The sequence below is a fragment of the Pseudophryne corroboree genome, chromosome 4 (assembly GCF_028390025.1).
Source record: "Pseudophryne corroboree isolate aPseCor3 chromosome 4, aPseCor3.hap2, whole genome shotgun sequence".
NCBI classification, from domain to species: Eukaryota; Metazoa; Chordata; class Amphibia; order Anura; family Myobatrachidae; genus Pseudophryne; species Pseudophryne corroboree.
This window is the reverse complement of record NC_086447.1, coordinates 362152782-362177247: the sequence shown is the minus strand read 5'-3', so window position 1 is coordinate 362177247 and position 24466 is coordinate 362152782. Positions and strand designations below refer to the sequence as shown.

General features: G+C 47.5%; 1 protein-coding gene across 1 annotated transcript in view; it reads left to right on the top strand.

The window, feature by feature from the left end:
• The first annotated feature begins 397 nt into the window (after positions 1-397).
• Positions 398-24466, top strand: part of COPS7B (COP9 signalosome subunit 7B) — a 70159-nt gene continuing 46090 nt past the window's right edge. Inside the window, exons 1-5 of the mRNA XM_063916546.1 lie at positions 398-726; positions 2638-2821; positions 4090-4165; positions 4385-4473; positions 5287-5489. Coding sequence (XP_063772616.1) covers positions 2660-2821; positions 4090-4165; positions 4385-4473; positions 5287-5489 — 530 coding nt within the window. The 5' untranslated portion in view covers positions 398-726; positions 2638-2659. The remainder of the gene's footprint in view (positions 727-2637; positions 2822-4089; positions 4166-4384; positions 4474-5286; positions 5490-24466) is intronic.

Here is a 24466-nt window from a genome sequence, read left to right as displayed (position 1 = left end):
TAGTGAAAGTCCGCACATGTGCAATCAAAAAACACCTGTTCGCGAATTTTCTAATTTGTGTCCATCTCTGAATAGCACCCTATGTACTAAGCCTTGGAGAGAGGTAAAATACCAGCCAATCAGCTCCTTTAATTTTACTGCCTTTAACATGGCAGTTAGGAGCTGATTGGCTTGTACTTTATCTCTCTCCAAAGCTTAGTACATAGACCATACCTCCCAACATGACCCTCTCCAGGAGGGACAGAATGCTCTGCTTCTGGACTTTTCTTTTAATTTATGATTGCCAGCACCTGTGTTGGACAGGTTACTGGATAAGAAAGGTGTTTCAGCACAGGTGATGGCAATCTTAAATTAGTAGAAAAGTCCAGAAGTAGAGCATTCTGTCCCTCCTGGAGAGGGTCATGTTGGGAGGTATGACATAGACCTATATGTCACATAAAAACACTGTTTTAAAAACAAACAAGTGCCCTGTGACAGTGGGAGCCGTGGAGCACAGAGCCGCTGCTGCTGAACTCGCACTAGTACAGACACGGGGCCGCGACGATACCCCGCCAGCTTTTCCTCAATCTACTTGCATCTTGCGCATGTGTGTTCCGGAACTCGGAGCGCTCGCCCGTTGTTTCCGGGGGAAGGTGCTCACAACGGACCGGCGCTGTCATGGCTGCCTGACAACTGCACGGTGAAGCCGGACTGAGAGTGGCCTGTCCATAGCACTAAGGTCGTCAGGTACTGGGAATTCATGCTACGGTGTTATGAGGGAGGAGTGAGGACTGTGGGTGCGAGGTCATTAGGGGGAAGTATGTCACTGCGACCCGGGCAATGGGCTGGGCCCGGTCCTGCTCCTTCAAGGGTGACTGGGTGAGAAGTGCAGGGCCTTGTACCAGTGCGGGGCTGGGGTCCGGTAATCGGTGCCAGTATGTGAGCAGACGGAATTGTGGTTCTGCTATTCCATATGATTGGCAGGTGTGTGTGTGTGTGTATGTATATGTATGTATCTATCTATGTGTGTGTGTGTGTATGTATGTATGTATGTATGTATGTATGTATGTATGTATATATATATATATATATATATATATATATATATATATATATATTATATATATATAAACTTTATGTGGGTCACATCCCACTGTGCACACCTTTTTTTTTATAAGGCGGTATCTGTATAGACGTAGGGCTCCTGGCTATTGTCTTGATTTTTGTGTCAATGGATAAGGACACAAAACTGCTTAGCCTACAGTATATGAATTAAATAGTTACCTGTCATCAGCTAATTACATCATCTGAACCAATGCAGCTGACAGGACTTGCAGGGAACATAGGGGGTAATTCAGATCTGATTGTAGATGTGCTAAATTAAATAGATTAGTAGATGTGCACTGCGGCGATGCTTTTGCACCCGCCAAGTAGCTCCCTGCCTGCGCAGCCTAGCTGCGCTGGCAGGCGGCTACCCGTCGCGTTCCGGGTTGCTGCAGCTGCGTGTGACATTACGCAGCCGCCTCGGCCTGCCCCCGCAACAGTCCAGATACGTCGTGCCCCACCAACAGCATTCTAACGCAACTCAGGCAGAGGCGATCGCAGCCCTGAGTTGCTTTTAGCATCTCACTGGGCCATCCCGGGATTGGAAACTCCAGTCCTGGGTATTGAGGGATCAGGCGGCCCTTTAATGCTGGGCAGCGTTGAGAGGACGCTCAACTCTGCCCGGCTCCCAGCTCCCCCAGCTCAGCTGCAGCGTGACCTCTGAACACTGTTTGGCTCTCTCCTCCCCCTGCGTAGCATGACCTCTGACTCGGAGGTCGCGCTGCGCATTCACCCGCCGGCCGCTGCCGAGACCGATGGTGCGCCGGCTGTCACCCGCCGGCTTCCCCCGGCTCCCCCTGCAGACAATACAGCGCCCGCTGCCCTCAGCATCGTCTGGAGGAAGTGTCTCACTCACCCGCCCCAGCAGTTTGGTGAGTTGTTTTGTCTGCGGGCGGGTGGGGAGAGGCGGGGTGGGCAGACACACAGTGAAGAAAGCCAGTCCCGGGATTGACCATTTTTCAATCCCGATACCTATGATTGAAAAAATGGCCCAGGATTGGCCACCCTACCTACTGGGGTGCGTTAGCGCACTCCCCCCGAAGGGCTGCAGACTGCGATCGCTGCAGCGTCTGAATTAGGCTCATGGTCCGTTTCCTAAAGGATAAGGTTCTCTGCACACATTGGGGTCAATTCTATTCTCCGACAGTTGAATAGTGACCCTCAATTGTCGGGAATTCTTCTCTCATCCCCGGGGGATGAGAGAAGAAACCCGACAAAAGTGCGCCGTAGCGGGGCTGATTCTGTCGGGAATCAGCCTCGCGCAGGGGAGTTAAGTCGGAGAATGCCCGTTCTCCTGACAATTTAACCTGTTTAGTCATCGAGAACGGGCCATCGCCGACTTAACTGGAGCTGAATTGAATAGCGACGGGAGCTAACTCCTGGTGCTATTCAACTGTCGGAGAATAGAATTGACCCCATTGAGAGCTCTTTACATGGGGAAAGCCTGTGATAGTTCTTGTATTTTGTTTCAGACCCTAATGTAGTAGTATTATTATTATTATTATTATTATTATTATTATAGTTTGGGTTGTTTTTTTGTTTTGTTTTTTACAGATCTTAGGTTTATAGCTGTAGTATGGCAGGAGAACAGAAGCCATCCAGTAGCCTTCTGGAGCAGTTCATTTTACTAGCCAAAGGCACTAAAGGTTCAGCTCTTCCAGCTCTCATTAACCAAGTATTAGAAGCTCCTGGAGTTTATGTATTTGGAGAACTTTTAGATTTACAGACAGTACAAGAGGTAAGCAAACATGAATAAAGATGGTTACACTGCATTGGTGTGAAACATGAATGTCCGTTTTGCAAAGCTTTAAGCTGGATACTCACTTGTGCAATCTATGAACCGATATCGGGTGAATGAGCAGATGATTGTACTATAGGTGTGTATGCTGTACCACTGCAGGAGCATTAGCTGATAAACTGCTTTTAACGCTCCCAATGGGTACACGCAATGGGCATGATCAGGAGGCGGCATCTTATGTGCTGTTTACTATTTGTCGGGTCGGCCTCTCGATCCTATAGAATCCCGTACACACGGAGGCTGGCAACAGGGCAAGCCGGGGCACACAGCTCTGCTGATCGGGAGTGTTTAACCCTATCAGCTGGAGGTTGAATAAGTGTGTACCCAACTTTATAGCTCATTTACCATTTGTATTAGTTACCATATTAAATCTGTCAATGGCTTTAACAGCCCGCTGGCTAGTAAACATACCCTTCCTCATGTTCTATTTTCGTGTTCCCACTTGTAAAGTACAAAGGTATATGCTAGTGCTATATAAATAAATGTTAATAATAATACTTTGTGAATATACTGGATTAGACTTCCATTAATTGCTATTATGACTAATGAATGAGTTGGCAGCTACAGTGGGACATACTAGTACAGTAGCTAGTAAGGAATAATTGTAAGTAAAATATGTGTCCTTTATTTAGTCAGTTTAAGAGAGAAATGTTATATATAAAATGTACATGTACATTTGTGTTGCTGAAACAAAAATATGACTTTTTATATAAAATGCTAGCCAGTCATTTGTTAAAGAGATATTCTATTAATAATAATGGTTGGCAGCGCCTTTACCATATTTTATATTGCCTTTCAAATTGCTTACAGTCCAGGCATGTCCAAACTGCGGCCCTCCAGCTGTTGTGAAACTACATATCCCAGCATGCCCTGACACAGTTTTGCTGTCAGAGAATGCTAAAGCTGTGTCAGGGCATGCTGGGATTTGTAGTTTCTCAACAGCTGGAGGGCCGCAGTTTGTACATGCCTGGCTTACACTATAAACATTTATTTTGTATCCTCTATCGTCAGCAACTATTTGAGATACTTGCGTAAGCACATGATGGGTAGAGTTTGATGTGGAGTTGAACATTACTGAATAGATAATGAAAAGCTATTGGGGGAAAAAAAATAAAAAAAATAAAAAAAAATATATATTTATATATTGTGTGTGTGTGTGTATAAATGAAATAATTAATTTACACTCTGTTTATTGTTTCTTTGATAAGTTGGCAGATGGTCCCCATTCTGGTTACCTGCAGCTACTGAATTTGTTTGCATATGGAACATATCCTGATTACATTGGTAAGCATCTCTTTACATCGTGTCAGAAAATATCCCTGTATATTGGGCAAGATTCTCTTGTATTTCATTCTTCCATGTAAACCTCAAAACTAAACCACTGATTTCACAGCCTGTATCCCACGTTTAAACTGTTGCTGAAAGTTATATCAGTACTTTGCTAATGATGTGACTGTACAATTGTTTCTAATTTTCCTATATTTCATGTTTTTATTTCCTCAGCAATAAAAGATAGTTTGCCAGAGCTCTCATCTGCACAGAAGAACAAACTTAAACACCTGACGATTGTAAGCCTCGCTTCCCGGATGAAGGTACATAAAAATTGATAGTGCATTCACTGTATGAATGGATAGTCTATACCAGTGTTTCCCAACCTCGGTCTTCAAGTCCCCCCAACCGTTCATGTTTTCCAGGTCTCCTCACAGGATTGCAAGTGAAATAATTTGCTCCACCTGTGGGTCTTTTAAAATGTGTCTGTGAGTAATGCATACACCTGTTCAACTGCTAGGTGACCTGGAAAACATGAACTGTTGGGGGTACTTGAGGACCGAGGTTGGGAACCACTGGTCTATACTATAACAAACCCTCCACTACTACATAGATTTTTCCTGTAAAGCACAATCTCAAGGACTAATCCAATAAAATGGTAGGCGTGTAAAAGCGACAGAAAAGGATGTGTGTAGTAAGGTCTGCATACAACCTACGGCCCTTCTCTTAGCAGTTTCTGATTATGGCATCAGTCACCTTTTCTATCTCTTCCATTAGCTAGATTTTTTTTGGTCATTTTTCTTTCTCCCACTCCAGTAAATGAGGTCATATAGTCCAGATGAATAAGTGATGGAGATGTTGCATACAATTTACAGGGATCAAATTATTAGGATTGTTCTTTCTTCAGTAGCCTCATGCTTCCCTGGTTTACATAAAAAGTTATTTCTCATCTTGTCAAGTGTTACCCCATTCATGTGACTTAGTCACACGTTTGCTGAATCAAAATTAAACATTGCATGTGACTGTTTCATTGATGAAACGCCAATAATGCTAAGAAATGTCAAAATCTGGTTTGGCATATAATAGATTGGGTAATAATAGTAAATAATCTTTAATGCTTGACTTCCTTTACTTAGTGCATTCCATACTCTGTGCTGCTGAAAGATTTGGACATGAGGAATCTCAGAGAGCTAGAGGATTTAATCATAGAAGCAGTTTACACGGACATCATTCAGGGCAAACTGGATCAACGCAACCATGTGCTAGAAGTGGATTTCTGCATTGGACGGGACATTCCTAAGAAGGACATAAGTAGTATTGTGAAAACGCTTCAGGAATGGTGAGGATAGTCTCTGTGAACCACATTAATACATCGTTCTCCATCTGATCACTGAAGCGCTTTAAGGAATTCTTTCTTGCCAGTTATTAGTACAGGTTGACAAAGCATAAATGTAGCCACAAACTCTGCTTTCATGTGGCTTTGGTAACTTGGCTGATACACAGGATACACACGATCCTATTGTATTGGCAAAAAAAAGCAAATTCTCTCTGATTTACTGATTTAGATCTAATCTTATATAGAGGATGATTGTTTTGGGGCCCACGCTGTGTCCAGTCATCTGACATGTTTGATGGTAGTTTAAATCTAATCTCCATTCACAGTAAGTGTGCCGTACAGTGGGAAAGATTTGTGAGAGTTTGTGCAAATAACGGAAGTCAAAGGGCAATGCCTCAATGTGACCAATTCACACACATCTGATTTACAATGGGTTACAGTACCTGTTTTGCACTGTTATCAATGCACTAATATTCGGAAAAGACCCTCCGTGTACTTCCACTTTTTACATGACCATATACAGTAGGTTGGCTTTAGCAAAGATATTTTTACTAACCTAAAATAAATGTTGACATTTCAATAATTAATCTTACCTGGAGCTCTTGGCTGTGTAGTACATACATGAATTATTTATTTATTACCAGTTATTTATATAGCGCACACATATTCCGCAGCGCTTTACAGAGAATATTTCGCCCTTCACATCAGTCCCTGCCCCAGTGGAGCTTACAATCTATATTCCCTACCACATGCACACACATTCATGCTAGGGTTAATTTTGTCAGGAGCCAATTAACCTACCAGTATATCTTTGGATTGTGGGAGGAAACTGGAGTACCCAGAGGAAACCCACGCAAGTACGGGGAGAATATACAAACTCCACACAGTTAGGGCCATGGTGAGAATTGAGCCCTTGACCTCGAAGCTGTGAGGCAGTAATGCTAACCATTACACCATCCGTACTGCCCATGATTTGACATTTACCTCAGAAAGCCAGGCTACATGTTGCAGCTTTACCTTCAAATGCTGATATACAGGTAGCTAAATACATGTTGGCATAGAAATAAAATTTCTCTAACGTCCTAAGTGGATGCTGGGGACTCCGAAAGGACCATGGGGAATAGCAGCTCCGCAGGAGACTGGGCACAAAAGTAAAAGCTTTAGGACTACCTGGTGTGCACTGGCTCCTCCCCCTATGACCCTCCTCCAAGCCTCAGTTAGATTTTTGTGCCCGAACGAGAAGGGTGCATACTAAGGGGCTCTCCTGAGCTGCTTAGAGTAAAAGTTTAAAGTAGGTTTTTTTATTTTCAGTGAGACCTGCTGGCAACAGGCTCACTGCACCGAGGGACTAAGGGGAGAAGAAGCGAACTCACCTGCGTGCAGAGTGGATTGGGCTTCTTAGGCTACTGGACATTAGCTCCAGAGGGACGATCACAGGCCCAGCCATGGATGGGTCCCAGAGCCGCGCCGCCGGCCCCCTTACAGAGCCAGAAGACTGAAGAGGTCCGGAAAATCGGCGGCAGAAGACGTCCTGTCTTCAATAAGGTAGCGCACAGCACCGCAGCTGTGCGCCATTGCTCTCAGCACACTTCACACTCCGGTCACTGAGGGTGCAGGGCGCTGGGGGGGGCGCCCTGAGACGCAATAAAAATACCTTTTTTGGCAAAAAATACATCACATGTAGCTCCTGGGCAATATGGATGCATTTAACCCCTGCCAATTTTTCCATAAAAAAGCGGGAGAAAGGCTGCCGAGAAGGGGGCGGAGCCTATCTCCTCAGCACACTGGCGCCATTTTTTCCTCACAGCTCCGTTGGAGGAAGGCTCCCTGACTCTCCCCTGCAGTCCTGCACTACAGAAACAGGGTAAAACAAGAGAGGGGGGGCACTAATTTGGCAGATAAATATATACAGCAGCTATATAAGGGAAAAACACTTATATGAGGTTATCCCTATATATATATATATATATATATATATATATATATATATAGCGCTCTGGTGTGTGCTGGCAAACTCTCCCTCTGTCTCCCCAAAGGGCTAGTGGGGTCCTGTCCTCTATCAGAGCATTCCCTGTGTGTGTGCTGTGTGTCGGTACGTTGTGTCGACATGTATGAGGAGGAAAATGGTGTGGAGGCGAAGCAATTGCCTGTGTTAGTGATGTCACCCCCTAGGGAGTCGACACCTGACTGGATGGTCTTATGGAAAGAATTACGTGATAGTGTCAGCACTTTACAAAAGACTGTTGACGACATGAGCCAGCCGGCAAATCAGTTAATACCTGTACAGGCGTCTCAAATACCGTCAGGGGCTATAAAACGCCCGTTACCTCAGGTCGATACAGACACTGACATGGACACTGACTCCAGTGTCGACGGTGAGGAAACAAGCGTATTTTCCAGTAGGGCCACACGTTACATGATCACGGCAATGAAGGAGGTTTTGAACATTTCTGATACTACAAGTACCACAAAAAAGGGTATTATGTGGGGTGTGAAAAAACTACCCGTAGTTTTTCCTGAATCAGATGAATTAAATGAGGTGTGTGATGAAGCGTGGGTTTCCCCCGATAAAAAACTGCTAATTTCTAAAAAATTAATGGCATTATACCCTTTCCCGCCAGAGGTTAGGGCACGTTGGGAAACACCCCCTAGGGTAGATAAGGCGCTCACACGCTTATCAAAACAAGTGGCGTTACCGTCTCCTGATACGGCCGCCCTCAAGGAACCAGCTGATAGGAAGCTGGAAAATATCCTAAAAAGTATATACACACATACTGGTATTATACTGCGACCAGCAATCGCCTCAGCCTGGATGTGCAGTGCTGGGGTGGCTTGGTCGGATTCCCTGACTGAAAATATTGATACCCTGGACAGGGACAATATATTATTGACTATAGAGCATTTAAAGGATGCATTTCTATATATGCGTGATGCACAGAGGGATATTTGCACTCTGGCATCAAGAGTAAGTGCGATGTCCATTTCTGCCAGAAGAGGGTTATGGACGCGACAGTGGTCAGGTGATGCGGATTCCAAACGGCATATGGAAGTATTGCCGTATAAAGGGGAGGAGTTATTTGGGGTCGGTCTATCGGACCTGGTGGCCACGGCAACGGCTGGAAAATCCACCTTTTTACCCCAGGTCACCTCTCAGCAGAAAAAGATACCGTCATATCAGGCTCAGTCCTTTCGTCCCCATAAGGGCAAGCGGGCAAAAGGCCACTCATATCTGCCCCGGGGCAGAGGAAGGGGAAAAAGACTGCAGCAGACAGCCTCTTCCCACGAACAGAAGCCCTCCCCCGCTTCTGCCAAGTCCTCAGCATGACGCTGGGGCCTTACAAGCGGACTCAGGCACGGTGGGGGCCCGTCTCAAGAATTTCAGCGCGCAGTGGGCTCACTCGCAAGTGGACCCCTGGATCCTGCAGGTAGTATCTCAGGGGTACAAATTGGAATTCGAGACGTCTCCCCCTCGCCGGTTCCTGAAGTCTGCTTTACCAACGTCTCCCCCCGACAGGGAGGCGGTATTGGAAGCCATTCACAAGCTGTATTCCCAGCAGGTGATAATCAAGGTACCCCTCCTACAACAGGGAAAGGGGTATTATTCCACGCTGTTTGTGGTACCGAAGCCGGACGGCTCGGTGAGACCCATTTTAAATCTGAAATCCTTGAACACTTGCATAAAAAGGTTCAAGTTCAAGATGGAGTCACTCAGAGCAGTGATAGCGAACCTGGAAGAAGGGGACTATATGGTGTCTCTGGACATCAAGGATGCTTACCTCCATGTCCCAATTTGCCCTTCTCACCAAGGGTACCTCAGGTTTGTGGTACAGAACTGTCACTATCAGTTTCAGACGCTGCCGTTTGGATTGTCCACGGCACCCCGGGTCTTGGCCGAAATGATGATTCTTCTTCGAAGAAAAGGCGTCTTAATTATCCCTTACTTGGACGATCTCCTGATAAGGGCAAGGTCCAGAGAACAGTTAGAGGTCGGAGTAGCACTATCTCAAGTAGTACTACGACCGCACGGATGGATTCTAAATATTCCAAAATCGCAGCTGATTCCGACGACACGTCTGCTGTTCCTAGGGATGATTCTGGACACAGTACAGAAAAAGGTGTTTCTCCCGGAGGAGAAAGCCAGGGAGTTATCCGACCTAGTCAGGAACCTCCTAAGACCAGGCCAAGTGTCAGTGCATCAATGCACAAGGGTCCTGGGAAAGATGGTGGCTTCTTACGAAGCGATTCCATTCGGCAGATTCCACACAAGAACTTTTCAGTGGGATCTGCTGGACAAATGGTCCGGATCGCATCTTCAAATGCATCAGCGGATAACCCTGTCTCCAAGGACAAGGGTGTCTCTCCTGTGGTGGTTACAGAGTGCTCATCTCCTAGAGGGCCGCAGATTCGGCATTCAGGATTGGGTCCTGGTGACCACGGATGCCAGCCTGAGAGGCTGGGGAGCAGTCACACAGGGAAAAAATTTCCAGGGCTTGTGGTCAAGCATGGAAACGTCACTTCACATAAATATCCTGGAACTAAGGGCCATTTACAATGCCCTAAGTCAGGCAAGGCCTCTGCTTCAGGGTCAGCCGGTGTTGATCCAGTCGGACAACATCACGGCAGTCGCCCACGTAAACAGACAGGGCGGCACAAGAAGCAGGAGGGCAATGACGGAAGTTGCAAGGATTCTTCGCTGGGCGGAAAATCATGTGATAGCACTGTCAGCAGTGTTCATTCCGGGAGTGGACAACTGGGAAGCAGACTTCCTCAGCAGACACGACCTCCACCCGGGGGAGTGGGGACTTCACCCAGAAGTCTTCCACATGATTGTGAACCGTTGGGAAAAACCAAAGGTGGACATGATGGCGTCCCGCCTCAACAAAAAACTGGACAGATATTGCGCCAGGTCAAGGGACCCTCAGGCAATAGCTGTGGACGCTCTGGTAACACCGTGGGTGTACCAGTCAGTGTATGTGTTCCCCCCTCTGCCTCTCATACCCAAGGTACTGAGAATCATAAGAAGGAGAGGAGTAAGAACTATACTCGTAGCTCCGGATTGGCCAAGAAGGACTTGGTACCCGGAACTTCAAGAGATGCTCACGGAGGACCCGTGGCCTCTACCTCTAAGAAAGGACCTGCTCCAGCAGGGACCCTGTCTGTTCCAAGACTTACCGCGACTGCGTTTGACGGCATGGCGGTTGAACGCCGGATCCTGAAGGAAAAAGGCATTCCGGATGAAGTCATCCCTACCCTGATCAAAGCCAGGAAGGATGTATCTGTGCAACATTATCACCGTATTTGGCGTAAATATGTTGCGTGGTGTGAGGCCAGGAAGGCCCCTACAGAGGAATTTCAACTGGGTCGTTTCCTGCATTTCCTGCAAACAGGACTTTCTATGGGCCTAAAATTAGGGTCCATTAAGGTTCAAATTTCGGCCCTGTCGATATTCTTCCAGAAAGAACTAGCTTCAGTTCCTGAAGTTCAGACGTTTGTCAAGGGGGTACTGCATATACAGCCTCCTTTTGTGCCTCCAGTGGCACCTTGGGATCTCAATGTAGTTTTGGGGTTCCTAAAATCACATTGGTTTGAACCACTCACCACTGTGGACTTAAAATATCTCACATGGAAAGTGGTAATGCTGTTAGCCCTGGCTTCAGCCAGGCGTGTCTCAGAATTGGCGGCTTTATCCTATAAAATCCCTTACCTAATTTTTCATACGGACAGGGCAGAATTGAGGACTCGTCCTCAATTTCTCCCTAAGGTGGTTTCAGCGTTTCACTTAAACCAGCCTATTGTGGTACCTGCGGCTACTATGGACTTGGAGGATTCCAAGTTACTGGACGTAGTCAGGGCCCTGAAAATATGTTTCCAGGACGGCTGGAGTCAGAAAATCTGACTCGCTGTTTATCCTGTATGCACCCAACAAGCTGGGTGCTCCTGCTTCTAAGCAGACTATTGCTCGTTGGATTTGTAGTACAATTCAGCTTGCACATTCTGTGGCAGGCTTGCCACAGCCAAAATCTGTAAAAGCCCATTCCACAAGGAAGGTGGGCTCATCTTGGGCGGCTGCCCGAGGGGTCTCGGCTTTACAACTTTGCCGAGCAGCTACTTGGTCAGGGGCAAACACGTTTGCTAAATTCTACAAATTTGATACCCTGGCTGAGGAGGACCTGGAGTTCTCTCATTCGGTGCTACAGAGTCATCCGCACTCTCCCGCCCGTTTGGGAGCTTTGGTATAATCCCCATGGTCCTTACGGAGTCCCCAGCATCCACTTAGGACGTTAGAGAAAATAAGAATTTACTTACCGATAATTCTATTTCTCATAGTCCGTAGTGGATGCTGGGCGCCCATCCCAAGTGCGGATTGTCTGCAATACTTGTACATAGTTATTGTTACAAAAATCGGGTTATTATTGTTGTGAGCCATCTTTCAGAGGCTCCTCTGTTATCATGCTGTTAACTGGGTTCAGATCACAAGTTGTACGGTGTGATTGGTGTGGCTGGTATGAGTCTTACCTGGGATTCAAAATCCTTCCTTATTGTGTACGCTCGTCCGGGCACAGTATCCTAACTGAGGCTTGGAGGAGGGTCATAGGGGGAGGAGCCAGTGCACACCAGGTAGTCCTAAAGCTTTTACTTTTGTGCCCAGTCTCCTGCGGAGCCGCTATTCCCCATGGTCCTTTCGGAGTCCCCAGCATCCACTACGGACTATGAGAAATAGAATTATCGGTAAGTAAATTCTTATTATAATTCCCAAAATCGTGTCACAGGCAGTTCAGCGTATACATTCATTTTTTTTTAGATTTTTTTTTTTACTTTTGTTTTTTACTACAACAAAAGACTTTAGTGCATTTTCCATCAAACACATTAGAGCATACACCGTAATAATTTAATGGCCTTGCAAGACTTTAGCACTGGTGCTCTTTAACTTTTTTGTGTCTAGATAGTCAGGGAGTCAGCTTTGTAGGCTAAAAGCTAACACAAAATTGAGACCATCATTTTTATCATCTGTGAAGCCCTGGTGTGATATGATGTGGGATTAGTGGGGACAGGCTGTCAATTTCAATCTGTGAAGCCCTGAGCCGGGATGTAATTTAATCCAAGTTCGGCGGCTGTGCGGGATGCCGGCCGAACGTGGAGGTTTTTTTAAAGGGGCAATCATGTACAAGGCTAATCCATACCTTGTACATGATTGCCTCTTTTTAAAAAACGTCCGAGTTTGGCCAGCATCCCGCACGGCAGCCGAGCTTGGACTTCATTACATCCCAGCCCTGGTGTGATATGGTAATGGGACTGGTAGGTATGGGCTGTCTATTCTGTTAAGCCCTGGTGTGATGGGCTGACATTTCATGCAGTGAACCTCTAGAATAATATGTTATGTGACTGGTGGGTATGAGTTGACCATTTTAGGCTGTGAATCCCTGGTGTAATGATATTATTCATTTTATTTTTACTATCCTTTATATGGCGCCATAAGGGTTCCGCAGCGCCCAATAAAATAGTACATAAACAAATAATCAAAACAGTAAAACAGTGACTTACAGTTGAAGACAATATAGGACAAGTACAGGGTAAATAAACATAACTACATCAGCAGATGACACTGAAATAAGTGTCAGGGTGGCAGAAAACTGCAGGATTTGGTGCAGTGGAAGATTATTAAAGTAAGAAAAGGATAATCCCATGAGGGAAGAGGGTCCTACTCGTGAGAGCTTACTTTCTAAAGGGAAGGGGCAGACAGACAGAGGTGACACAGATGGGGTCAGAGAGCGTGGAACAGAGGGTTAGGATGACATTTGGCTGGGTTTGGTGAAGAAGTGGGTCTTGAGAGCCCGTGTCAAGTTCTGTAGAGAGGTGGAGAGTCTGAGGGGAGAGATAGAAAATTCAAAATAAAGGCAGCAGCACGTGAAAAATCTTGGAGGTAGGAGGAAGAAATCAATAGGCAGGAGAGTCGGCGTGCATTAGCAGAGCGAAGAGGACGGTTAGGAGTGTAAAGGGAGATAAGGTCAGAGATGTAAATGGGAGAGGAGTGGGTGAGGGCTTTGTGCGTGAGTGTGAGAAGCTTGAATTGGATTCTGAAAGGGAAGGCAAGCCAGCGAAGGACTTGAAGGTGAGGGGAGGTGGACGCGTTTGGTGAGGAAGATAAGCCTGGCTGCAGCATTGAGGATAGATATGTTATGTGACTTGTGAGAATGGGCTGTCTTGTTTCATGTTGTGAAGCCCTGGCATGATAAGATATGGGACTGGTGTCTACGGGCTAGTATTTCATGCAGTGAAGCCCTAGCATTTTGTAATGTGACTGGTGGGTAGGGTCTGGTCATTTCACGCTGTGAAGCCCTAGCGTTATGTTATGTGACGGAGTATATTCTGATCATTTCACACTGTGAAGCCCTAGCATTCTGTTATGTGACGGGTGGGTAGGGTCTGATCATTTCATGCTGTGAAGCCCTAGCGTTATGTTGTGTGATGGGTGGGTAGGGGCTGACCATTTCACTTTCTGAAGCCCTAGCGTTCTGTTATGTAACTGGATATGGTCTGATAATTTCACGCTGTGATGCCCTAGCTTTATGATATGTGACTGGTGGGTAGGGTCTGTTCATTTCACGCTGTGAAGCCCAAGCGTTATGTTGTATGTTGGGTTGGTAGGGGCTGACCATTTCACACTGTGAAGCCCTAGCGTTCTGTTATGTGACTGGTGAGTAGGGTCTTACCATATAGCGCTGTGAAGTCCAAGCATTCTTTTATGGGTCTGATCATTTCACACTGTGAAGCCCCAGCTTTCTGTTATGTGACTGCTGGGTAGGGTCTGACCATATATAGCGCTGTGAAGCCCAAGCGTTCCGTTATGTGACTGGTGGGTAGGGTCTGATCATTTCACGCTATGAAGCCCTAGTGTTCTGTTATGTGACTGGTGGGTAGGGTCTGATAATTTCACGCTGTGAAGCCCAAGTGTTATGTTGTATGTTGGGTGGGTAGGGTCTGATCATTTCACGCTGTGAAGCCCTAGCGTTCTGTTATGTGACTGGTGGGTAGGGTCTGACCACATTGCGCTGTAAAACTATGGTTTGAATGGCTTATATTTCTTTTTCATCCACTAGGGGTCACTGAAGTACTCTTTGGGATATGGACGGGCGTTAGCAGGGATAGGCACATTTAAATATTTAAATTAGTAACCCTCCACCCCCTCCATACTCCCAAGATGCTCCATTGTTTTTTTCTGTGCTCAGTCGAGAGAGAGCACAAGTGGAGAGGTCTCCACAGTTACTTCTATTTTTTTACTTTTGTGTTGAAGAATTTTGCATTTTTTTTATGTTTTCTTTTTACACTTCATCCCTTCCCAGCTTAAGAAGCTTGGGTCCGGGATTGTTTGTGCTGCGGCTGCAGCAGGTGGCTTGTCGGCGCTCAAGAGAGGAGCACTGCCATAGACCACAATCAGCAGAGAGCTGATTGCAGCCTGGAGCTGCAAAAGAGCTTGACAGAGAGAAGCCCCGTCATAGCCTCCATTGATTGCAGGTAATGAGCGGTGAGGCAGCTCACACTGCTGCCGCTCACTTGTTATAGCTTGTTGGGGTTGGGGACTGTATGTTTTATTTTATATTACTGGTGGCCTCCCTGCCTAACAGCCGCCCTGCTCCCGAGCCTCTGGCTCCACGCGCTCCCCATCTGTCTGCTTCACTTCCGCCGCTGCTCTGCCCCCCCCCCCCCCCCCTCCCTCCCATGGTATGCTTCTGCTAGCCGCTACCCGCTAGAGCTGGATAGCGCGGCTCTGTATGCAGAAGGGGGGAGGCTGACAGCGGACAGCTCTCACTGCTGCCGCGTCCTGACACAGAAGGGGGAGATCGCGGGGGAGAGGGGAGGATTATGCCCGCATAGAGAACAGCGGGAGGCCTCATAACTAAGCTGCATTTCTCTAACGTCCTAGTGGATGCTGGGGACTCCGTAAGGACCATGGGGAATAGACGGGCTCCGCAGGAGACTGGGCACTCTAAGAAAGATTTAGTACTACTGGTGTGCACTGGCTCCTCCCTCTATGCCCCTCCTCCAGACCTCAGTTAAGGAAACTGTGCCCGGACAGAGCTGGGTGCATTTTAGTGAGCTCTCCTGAGCTTGCTAATGGGACTGAGGGGAGAGAAGCAAACCTACTAACTGCGGCTAGGTTGCGCTTCTTAGGCTACTGGACACCATTAGCTCCAGAGGGATCGAACACAGGACCTGACCTTGTCGTCCGTTCCCGGAGCCGCGCCGCCGTCCCCCTCGCAGAGCCAGAAGTCAGAAGCTGGCGGGTTGAAGAAAGAAGACGTCAAAATATGAGGTAGCGCACAGCATTGCGCCCACACTAACCCACACACTACGGTCACTGTAGGGTGCAGGGGGGGGCGCCCTGGGCAGCAATTAGATACCTCCTGGCAAAAGCAGCATATATACAGTTGGACACTGTTATATGCATGAGCCCCCGCCATTAATTTTACACAAAATCGCGGGACAGAAGCCCGCCGCTGAGGGGGCGGGGCCTTCTTCCTCAGCACTCACCAGCGCCATTTTCTCTCCACAGCTCCGCTGAGAGGAAGCTCCCCAGGCTCTCCCCTGCAGACTCACGGTAGAAAGGGTAAAAAGAGAGGGGGGGGCACATAAATTTAGCGCATTTAATATATATACAGCAGCTACTGGGTAAACACTAAGTTACTGTGTGATTCCTGGGTCATATAGCGCTGGGGTGTGTGCTGGCATACTCTCTCTCTGTCTCTCCAAAAGGCCTGGTGGGGGTCCTGTCCTCATATAGAGCATCCCCTGTGTGTGTGGTGTGTCGGTACGCGTGTGTCGACATGTTTGACGAAGAGGGCTATGTGGAGGCAGAGCAAGTACAGATGAATGACGTGTCTCCGCCGACGACACCTGATTGGATGGATATGTGGAAGGTGTTAAATGATAATGTAAACTCCTTACATAAAAGGTTAGATAAAGCTGATGCCTTGGGACAGTCGGGGTCTCAGCCCATGCCTGATCCTACAGTGCAGAGGCCGTCAGGGTCTCAGAAGCGCCCACTATCCAAAATGGTTGACACAGATATCGACACGGATTCTGACTCCAGTGTCGATGACGATGATGCAAAATTGCAACCTAAAATGGCTAAAGCCATCCGCTACATGATTATAGCAATGAAGGATGTATTGCACATATCAGAGGTAAACCCTGTCCCTGACAAAAGGGTGTATATGTATGGGGAGAAAAAGCAAGAGGTGACTTTTCCCCCTTCACATGAGTTAAATGAATTATGTGAAAAAGCATGGGATTCCCCCGATAAGAAAGTGCTGATTTCCAAAAGGTTACTTATGGCGTACCCTTTCCCGCCAACGGACAGGATGCGCTGGGAATCCTCCCCTAGGGTAGATAAAGCTCTGACACGCTTATCTAAAAAGGTGGCCCTGCCGTCACAGGATACGGCCGCCCTAAAGGATCCTGCAGATAGGAAGCAGGAAAGTATCCTGAAGTCTGTTTATACACACTCGGGTACTATACTGAGGCCGGCAATTGCGTCGGCCTGGATGTGTAGTGCTGTAGCAGCATGGACAGGTAATCTGTCTGAGGAAATGGATACCTTAGACAAGGATACCATTTTACTGACCCTGGGGCATATAAAAGACGCTGTCCTATATATGAGGTATGTATGCCCAGAGGAACATTTGCCTACTGGGCTCTAGAATAAATGCAATGTCAATTTCTGCCAGAAGGGTCCTGTGGACTCGGCAATGGACAGGTGATGCCGACTCCAAAAAGCACATGGAGGTGTTACCTTACAAGGGTGAGGAATTGTTTGGGGACGGTCTCTCGGACCTAGTTTCCACAGCTACGGCTGGGAAGTCAAACTTTTTGCCATATATTCCCTCACAGCCTAAGAAAGCACCGTATTACCAAATGCAGTCCTTTCGATCACAGAGAAGCAAGAAGGTCAGAGGTGCGTCCTTTCTTGCCAGAGGCAGGGGTAGAGGAAAGAAGCTGCACCATACAGCTAGTTCCCAGGAACAGAAGTCCTCCCCGGCTTCCACTAAATCCACCGCTTGACGCTGGGGCTCCACAGGAGCCAGGAGCGGTGGAGGCGCGTCTCCGAAATTTCAGCCACCAGTGGGTTCGCTCACAGGTGGATCCCTGGGCTATACAGATTGTGTCTCAGGGATACAAGCTGGAATTCGAAGTGATGCCCCCTCACCGTTACCTCAAATCAGCCCTGCCAGCTTCCCCCATAGAAAGGGAAGTAGTGTTAGCGGCAATTCACAAGTTATATCTCCAGCAGGTGGTGGTAAAGGTTCCCCTCCTTCAACAAGGAAGAGGATACTATTCCACAATGTTTGTGGTACCGAAACCGGACACTTCGGTCAGACCCATATTGAATTTAAAATCCCTGAACATTTATCTGAAAAGATTCAAGTTCAAAATGGAATCGCTCAGAGCGGTCATTGCAAGCCTGGAAGAGGGGGATTTTATGGTGTCTCTGGACATCAAGGATGCTTACCTACATGTCCCCATTTATCCACCTCATCAGGAGTACCTCAGATTTGTGGTACAGGACTGTCATTACCAATTCCAGACTTTGCCGTTTGGTCTCCCCACGGCACCGAGAATATTTACTAAGGTAATGGCAGAAATGATGGTGCTCCTTCGAAAGCAAGGAGTCACAATTATCCCATACTTGGACGATCTTCTCATAAAGGCGAGGTCCAGAGAACAGTTGCTAATCAGCTTAGCACACTCTCAGGAAGTGTTGCAACAGCACGGCTGGATTCTGAATATTCCAAAGTCGCAGCTGATTCCTACTACGCGTCTGCCTTTTCTGGGCATGATTCTGGACACGGACCAGAAGAAGGTGTTTCTCCCGGCGGAGAAGGCTCAAGAGCTCGTGACTCTAGTCAGAGACCTCTTGAAACCGAAACAGGTGTCGGTGCATCGCTGCACGCGAGTCCTGGGAAAGATGGTGGCATCATACGAAGCCATTCCCTTCGGCAGGTTCCATGCGAGGATCTTTCAGTGGGATCTGTTGGACAAGTGGTCCGGATCGCATCTTCAGATGCATCGGCTGATCACCCTGTCCCCGAGGGCCAGGGTGTCTCTTCTGTGGTGGCTGCAGAGTGCTCACCTTCTCGAGGGCCGCAGGTTTGGCATACAGGACTGGGTCCTGGTGACCACGGATGCGAGCCTCCGAGGATGGGGGGCAGTCACTCAGGGAAGAAACTTCCAAGGGTTGTGGACAAGTCAGGAGGCTTGTCTGCACATAAATATCCTGGAACTAAGGGTCATATACAACTCCCTGAGTCAAGCGGAGCCTCTGCTTCGCAACCAACCGGTGCTGATTCAGTCAGACAACATCACCGCAGTGAATCATGTAAACCGCTAGGGCGGCACAAGAAGCAGAGTGGCGATGGCAGAAGCCACCAGGATTCTTCGTTGGGCGGAGAATCACGTGCAAGCACTGTCAGCAGTGTTCATTCCGGGAGTGGACAACTGGGAAGCAGACTTCCTCAGCAGGCACGACCTCCACCCGGGAGAGTGGGGACTTCATCACGAAGTCTTCACTCAGATTACAAATCGATGGGAACTGCCACGGGTGGACATGATGGCGTCCCGTCTCAACAACAAAAAGCTACAAAGGTATTGCGCCAGGTCAAGAGATCCTCAGGCGATAGCTGTGGACGCCCTGGTAACACCGTGGGTGTTCCAGTCGGTCTATGCGTTTCCTCCTCTTCCTCTCATACCCAAGGTGCTGAGAATCGTAAGAAAAAGAGGAGTGAGAACAATACTCATTGTTCCGGATTGGCCAAGAAGGACTTGGTACCCGGAACTGCACGAAATGCTCACAGAGGACCCATGGCCTCTGCCTCTCAGACAGGACCTGTTGCAACAGGGGCCCTGTCTGTTCCAAGACTTACCGCGGCTGCGTTTGACGGCATGGCGGTTGAACGCAGGATCCTAGCGGAAAAAGGCATTCTGGATGAAGTTATTCCTACGCTGATAAAGGCTAGGAAGGACGTGACAGCGAAGCACTATCACCGTATATGGCGAAAATATGTTGCCTGGTGTGAGGCCAGGAAGGCCCCTACAGAGGAATTCCAGCTGGGCCGGTTCCTGCACTTCCTACAGTCTGGAGTGACTATGGGCCTGAAGTTGAGGTCCATAAAGGTCCAGATTTCGGCCCTATCCATTTTCTTTCAAAAGGAACTGGCTTCTCTTCCTGAAGTTCAGACGTTTGTTAAGGGAGTGCTGCATATTCAGCCCCCTTTTGTGCCACCAGTGGCACCTTGGGATCTCAACGTGGTGTTTGGTTTCCTGAAATCCCACTGGTTTGAGCCACTTAAGACCGTGGAGCTAAAGTATCTCACGTGGAAGGTTGTCATGCTATTGGCCTTAGCTTCGGCTAGGCGTGTGTCAGAATTGGCGGCTTTGTCATGTAAAAGCCCCTATCTAGTTTTCCATATGGACAGGGCAGAATTACGGACTCGTCCGCAATTTCTGCCGAAGGTGGTGTCATCTTTTCATTTGAACCAACCTATTGTGGTGCCTGCGGCTACTCGTGACTTGGAGGATTCTAAGTTGCTTGATGTAGTCAGGGCTTTGAAGATCTATGTAGCCAGGACGGCTGGAGTCGGGAAGACTGACTCGCTGTTTATCCTGTATGCATCCAACAAGCTGGGTGCTCCTGCTTCAAAGCAAACTATTGCTCGCTGGATCTGTAGCACGATTCAGCAGGCTCATTCTGCGGCTGGATTGCCACATCCAAAATCCGTAAAAGCCCATTCCACAAGGAAAGTGGGCTGCTCTTGGGCGGCTGCCCGAGGGGTCTCGGCATTACAGCTTTGCCGAGCAGCTACTTGGTCGGGTTCAAACACATTTGCTAAGTTCTACAAGTTTGATACCCTGGCTGAGGAGGACCTTGTGTTTGCCCATTCGGTGCTGCAGAGTCATCCGCACTCTTCTGCCCGTTTTGGGAGCTTTGGTATAATCCCCATGGTCCTTACGGAGTCCCCAGCATCCACTAGGACGTGAGAGAAAATAAGATTTTACTCACCGGTAAATCTATTTCTCGTAGTTCGTAGTGGATGCTGGGCGCCCGTCCCAAGTGCGGACTTTCTGCAATACGTGTATATAGTTATTGCTTAATAAAGGGTTACTTTATGTTGGCATCCATTGTTGATGCTCTGTTGTTGTTCATACTGTTGACTGGGTAAGTTTATCACAAGTTATACGGTGTGATTGGTGTGGCTGGTATGAGTCTTACCCTGGATTCCAAAATCCTTTCCTTGTAATGTCAGCTCTTCCGGGCACAGTTTCCTTAACTGAGGTCTGGAGGAGGGACACAGAGGGAGGAGCCAGAGCACACCAGTATCCAAATTCTTTCTTAAAGTGCCCTGTCTCCTGCGGAGGCCGTCTATTCCCCATGGTCCTTACGGAGTCCCCAGCATCCACTACGGACTACGAGAAATATATTTACCGGTGAGTAAAATCTTATTTTTTATGCAGCAAGCACAGCACAGGTTTCACTCAGGCTATTAAGCCTGTGTGAGGGGGTCTTAGTCAGTTTAATGTCTGCGGGGCAACTACACAATCAGGCTCTTAAGCCCGTGCTGCATGTTATATATGTCTGTGGGTGAGTGTTCGTGTGTGTGTGTATGTAATATGTGTGTGTGTTGTGATATATATGTATTTACATATATCAGTTAAGCCTGTAATAAGTCTCATCTTGAATATACTTTATAGACAAGCACATGGCTGGACGCCATTTTAACCTTACTCCCTGGTTCTTCTTGCAGGAAGTGTGTTCCTGGTACTACTACACTCGGCCACCGGTGGAGTAGGGGTGTTAGTAGGAATTCTGTACAGCACAGGTTTCACTGATTGTACTGTGTCCCACGTGTACTGCGCTTCGGGCTTATACACACTTTAGTTATATTTTACGGAGTTGTGGGACTTGTCTGTCTTTGTCTACTTGTCTGTCTGTGTACATAATGAGTAAGGCAAATGCTAAAGCAAAAAAGCAGCTTAGCTGCAATGTCTGTGAGAGTGTGTTACCGGATGGAACTACCACATGCACAGTGTGTCTTGCTAATACGACTACAAATACAAATCCTCAGCCTGATCCTCCTTGGGCAATGCTGGCGGATGTATTGACTGGTTTACAATCTGAATTGGCCGCTGCACGAAAGGCGTGTGAGGTGCCTAGATCTGAGGTGACGGTAATACCTCCTGAGATACCAGAAGGGTCTCAGGACAGGTCTAGGACTTTGGAAAAATCCAAGTCTAGCTCAATTCCTAAAAATAGTTATAATTTCTCTTATAATTTGACAGTTTCAGCTATGTTGCATTCTGACGATTCAATGCCAGACCTGATATCTCAAGAACATGAGGAAGGTGAAGTGGTCCAGGAGTCAGATAGTGAGGTTACTGATAGCCCGGCCATTGATAATCTCATCAGGGCAGTACGTCAGGTTCTAAATTTTACAGAAACTGAAGAACCTGATAAGGTGTTATTTGCTAAAAGATTCTCTTAATAAGCAGTGAACAGAAGCATGGAAGAATCCGGATAAACTGTTTACTATGCCTCTGCGTTTCTGTCTAGCTACCCGTTCCCAGATTCTGTGACGGACAAATGGGAAAATCCACCGGCCGTGGATTCCTGTGTGTCAAAACTTTCTAAGACGTTAACCATTCCAGTACCAGCTGCTACGACGCTTAAAGATCCGTCAGAGCGTAAACTGGAAGCTATGCTAAAGTCAATGTATACAGCAGTAGGGCTATTGCTTAGACCTGCTTTTGTTGAAGTTTGGGTTAACAAGGCTGTAGTTGCATCTGTGAATCTGCCGAGTGTCTAGGTACGGCTTCTATGGATGTCGGCCAGGTTAGTTCTCGCCTTTCAGCTTCACTAGTTGTGGCACGACGTGCACTTTGGACTCAGCCTCCGCCTGCCAAGAATGCAGCCAAACGAGGAATAGAAACGTTGCCTTAAACTAGCGAGATGTTGTTTGGTCCTGATTTAGACAAATTGATTTCACAGGCCACTGGGGGAAAGTCCTGTTTTCCTTCCATCGTCAGGACACAAAGACCGCAGACAAGCCAGTGGCATGACGGGCTTCCAGCCCATCTAGGATCTTCAGTTGTGGGAGCACGCATTCAGACGTTTCACTTGGTGTGGTTTCAGACATCCACAGACGGTTTGGAGTCTGGAATTGGATAATTCTGACATACTGGTGGCGCCTCATTGGCCTCGGAGAGCGTGGTTCTCTGATCTCCGCGGTCTATTCACAGATGATCCTTGGCCGCTCCCGCTATGGTATGAACTGCAACAACAGGGCGTGTTCCTTTGCCCCGATTTAGCGCGGCTGCGTTTGACGGGATGGCTGTTGAAACCGCCCTCTTAAGAGGGCATTCCAGAATCTGTTATACCCAGAGCCGGATAAAGGGGGGGGCCGGGGGGTATGTACCCCGGGCCCCCCTTCCTAAAAGGGCCCCCCGCCACAGATCGGAGCTCTTACCGATCTGCGGCGCTGCACTGCATTCCCGGCTCCCGTTTGGTTGCCCTGGCAACCTAACACATGAGCCGTGGCGCCGGCGCCGCCTATCAGTACAGGACAGCTGAGCGACTGTAGAGTGTAATGTAACAGCCTGCGGCTCATTTACAGTTAGGCTGTATGAGAGAAGAGAGAATGTAGTGTAGGGAATGGCAGCAGTACGGAGCGGTGTTTGGAGGAGAAGGAGAGGAACGAACACTCACTCTCCTGTCTCCTGTGCCACAGCAGCCTGCCAGCAAAAGTAAGGCTGGCTGGCTGTATTATTATGGCTCACTTCACGTTTGTGTCTATACATATGTGCATAAATGTTTGTTAATATATATATATATCTCTGTGCATATACAGTATATGTAAACACACTGTATATGCGTGTGTATATGTGTATGTAAGTATGTATACGTGTGTGTATATGTGTGTGTGTGTGTATATATATATATATATATATATATATATATATATATATATATATATATAATATAATCTCTCAGCTGCCTGCCTTTTAATTAGGGGCCTCGCTCTCTAAAGTGCCCCGGGCCCCCCAGAGCCTTAATCCGGCTCTGGTTATACCAACCATGTTATGTGCTAGAAAGCCAGTTACGGCAGCTCATTATCACAGGGTTTGGCGTGCCTATATAGAGTGGTTTGAAGCTCGGAAGTTTCCGACATCATCTTTCAGGTTATCCCGTCTTTTGCTATTTTTACAGACTGGGTTAGATGGAGGACTACGGTTATCTACACTAAAGGTGCAGGTCTCTGCCTTGTCAATTTACTTTCAAAGGCGTTTGGCCCTTTTGCTAACAGTACACACTTTCTTACAAGGTGTTCTCCGAGTACAACCTCCATTTATACCACCTACAGCTCTATGGGATTTGAATCTGGTTTTAGATTTTTTTACAGTCTTCACTTTTTGAACCCTTACAGCAAGTGGATGTTAAGTTTCTCACTTGGAAAACAGTTCTTGTACTAGCCTTAGCTTTGGCAAGGCATGTTTCAGAATTGGGTGCCTTGTCATGCAAGCCACCGTATTTGGTGTTTCATGATGATAGGGCGGAGCTTTGGACGAATCCCACTTTCCTACCAAAGGTGGTATCATCCTTTCACATCAATCAACCAATCGTAGTTCCTGTGTTATCAGAAGGTTCAGGAACTCCCGCTACTTTGTATGTGGTACGCGCGCTTCGCGTTTATGTGGCCCGAACATCAACTGTACGAAATACGGATACATTGTTCTCTATGATGCAGTCAAGATAGGTTGGCCAGCTTCCAAGCAGACCTTGTCCAGATGGATTAAACTGACCATACATCAGGCGTACCTTCATGCTAGGCTACTACCGCCTACATCAGTTTCAGCTCATTCCACACGTTCTGTGGGAAATTTGTGGGCAGCAGGTCGTGGAGCTTCTACGACGCAACTCTGCCGTGCGGCTA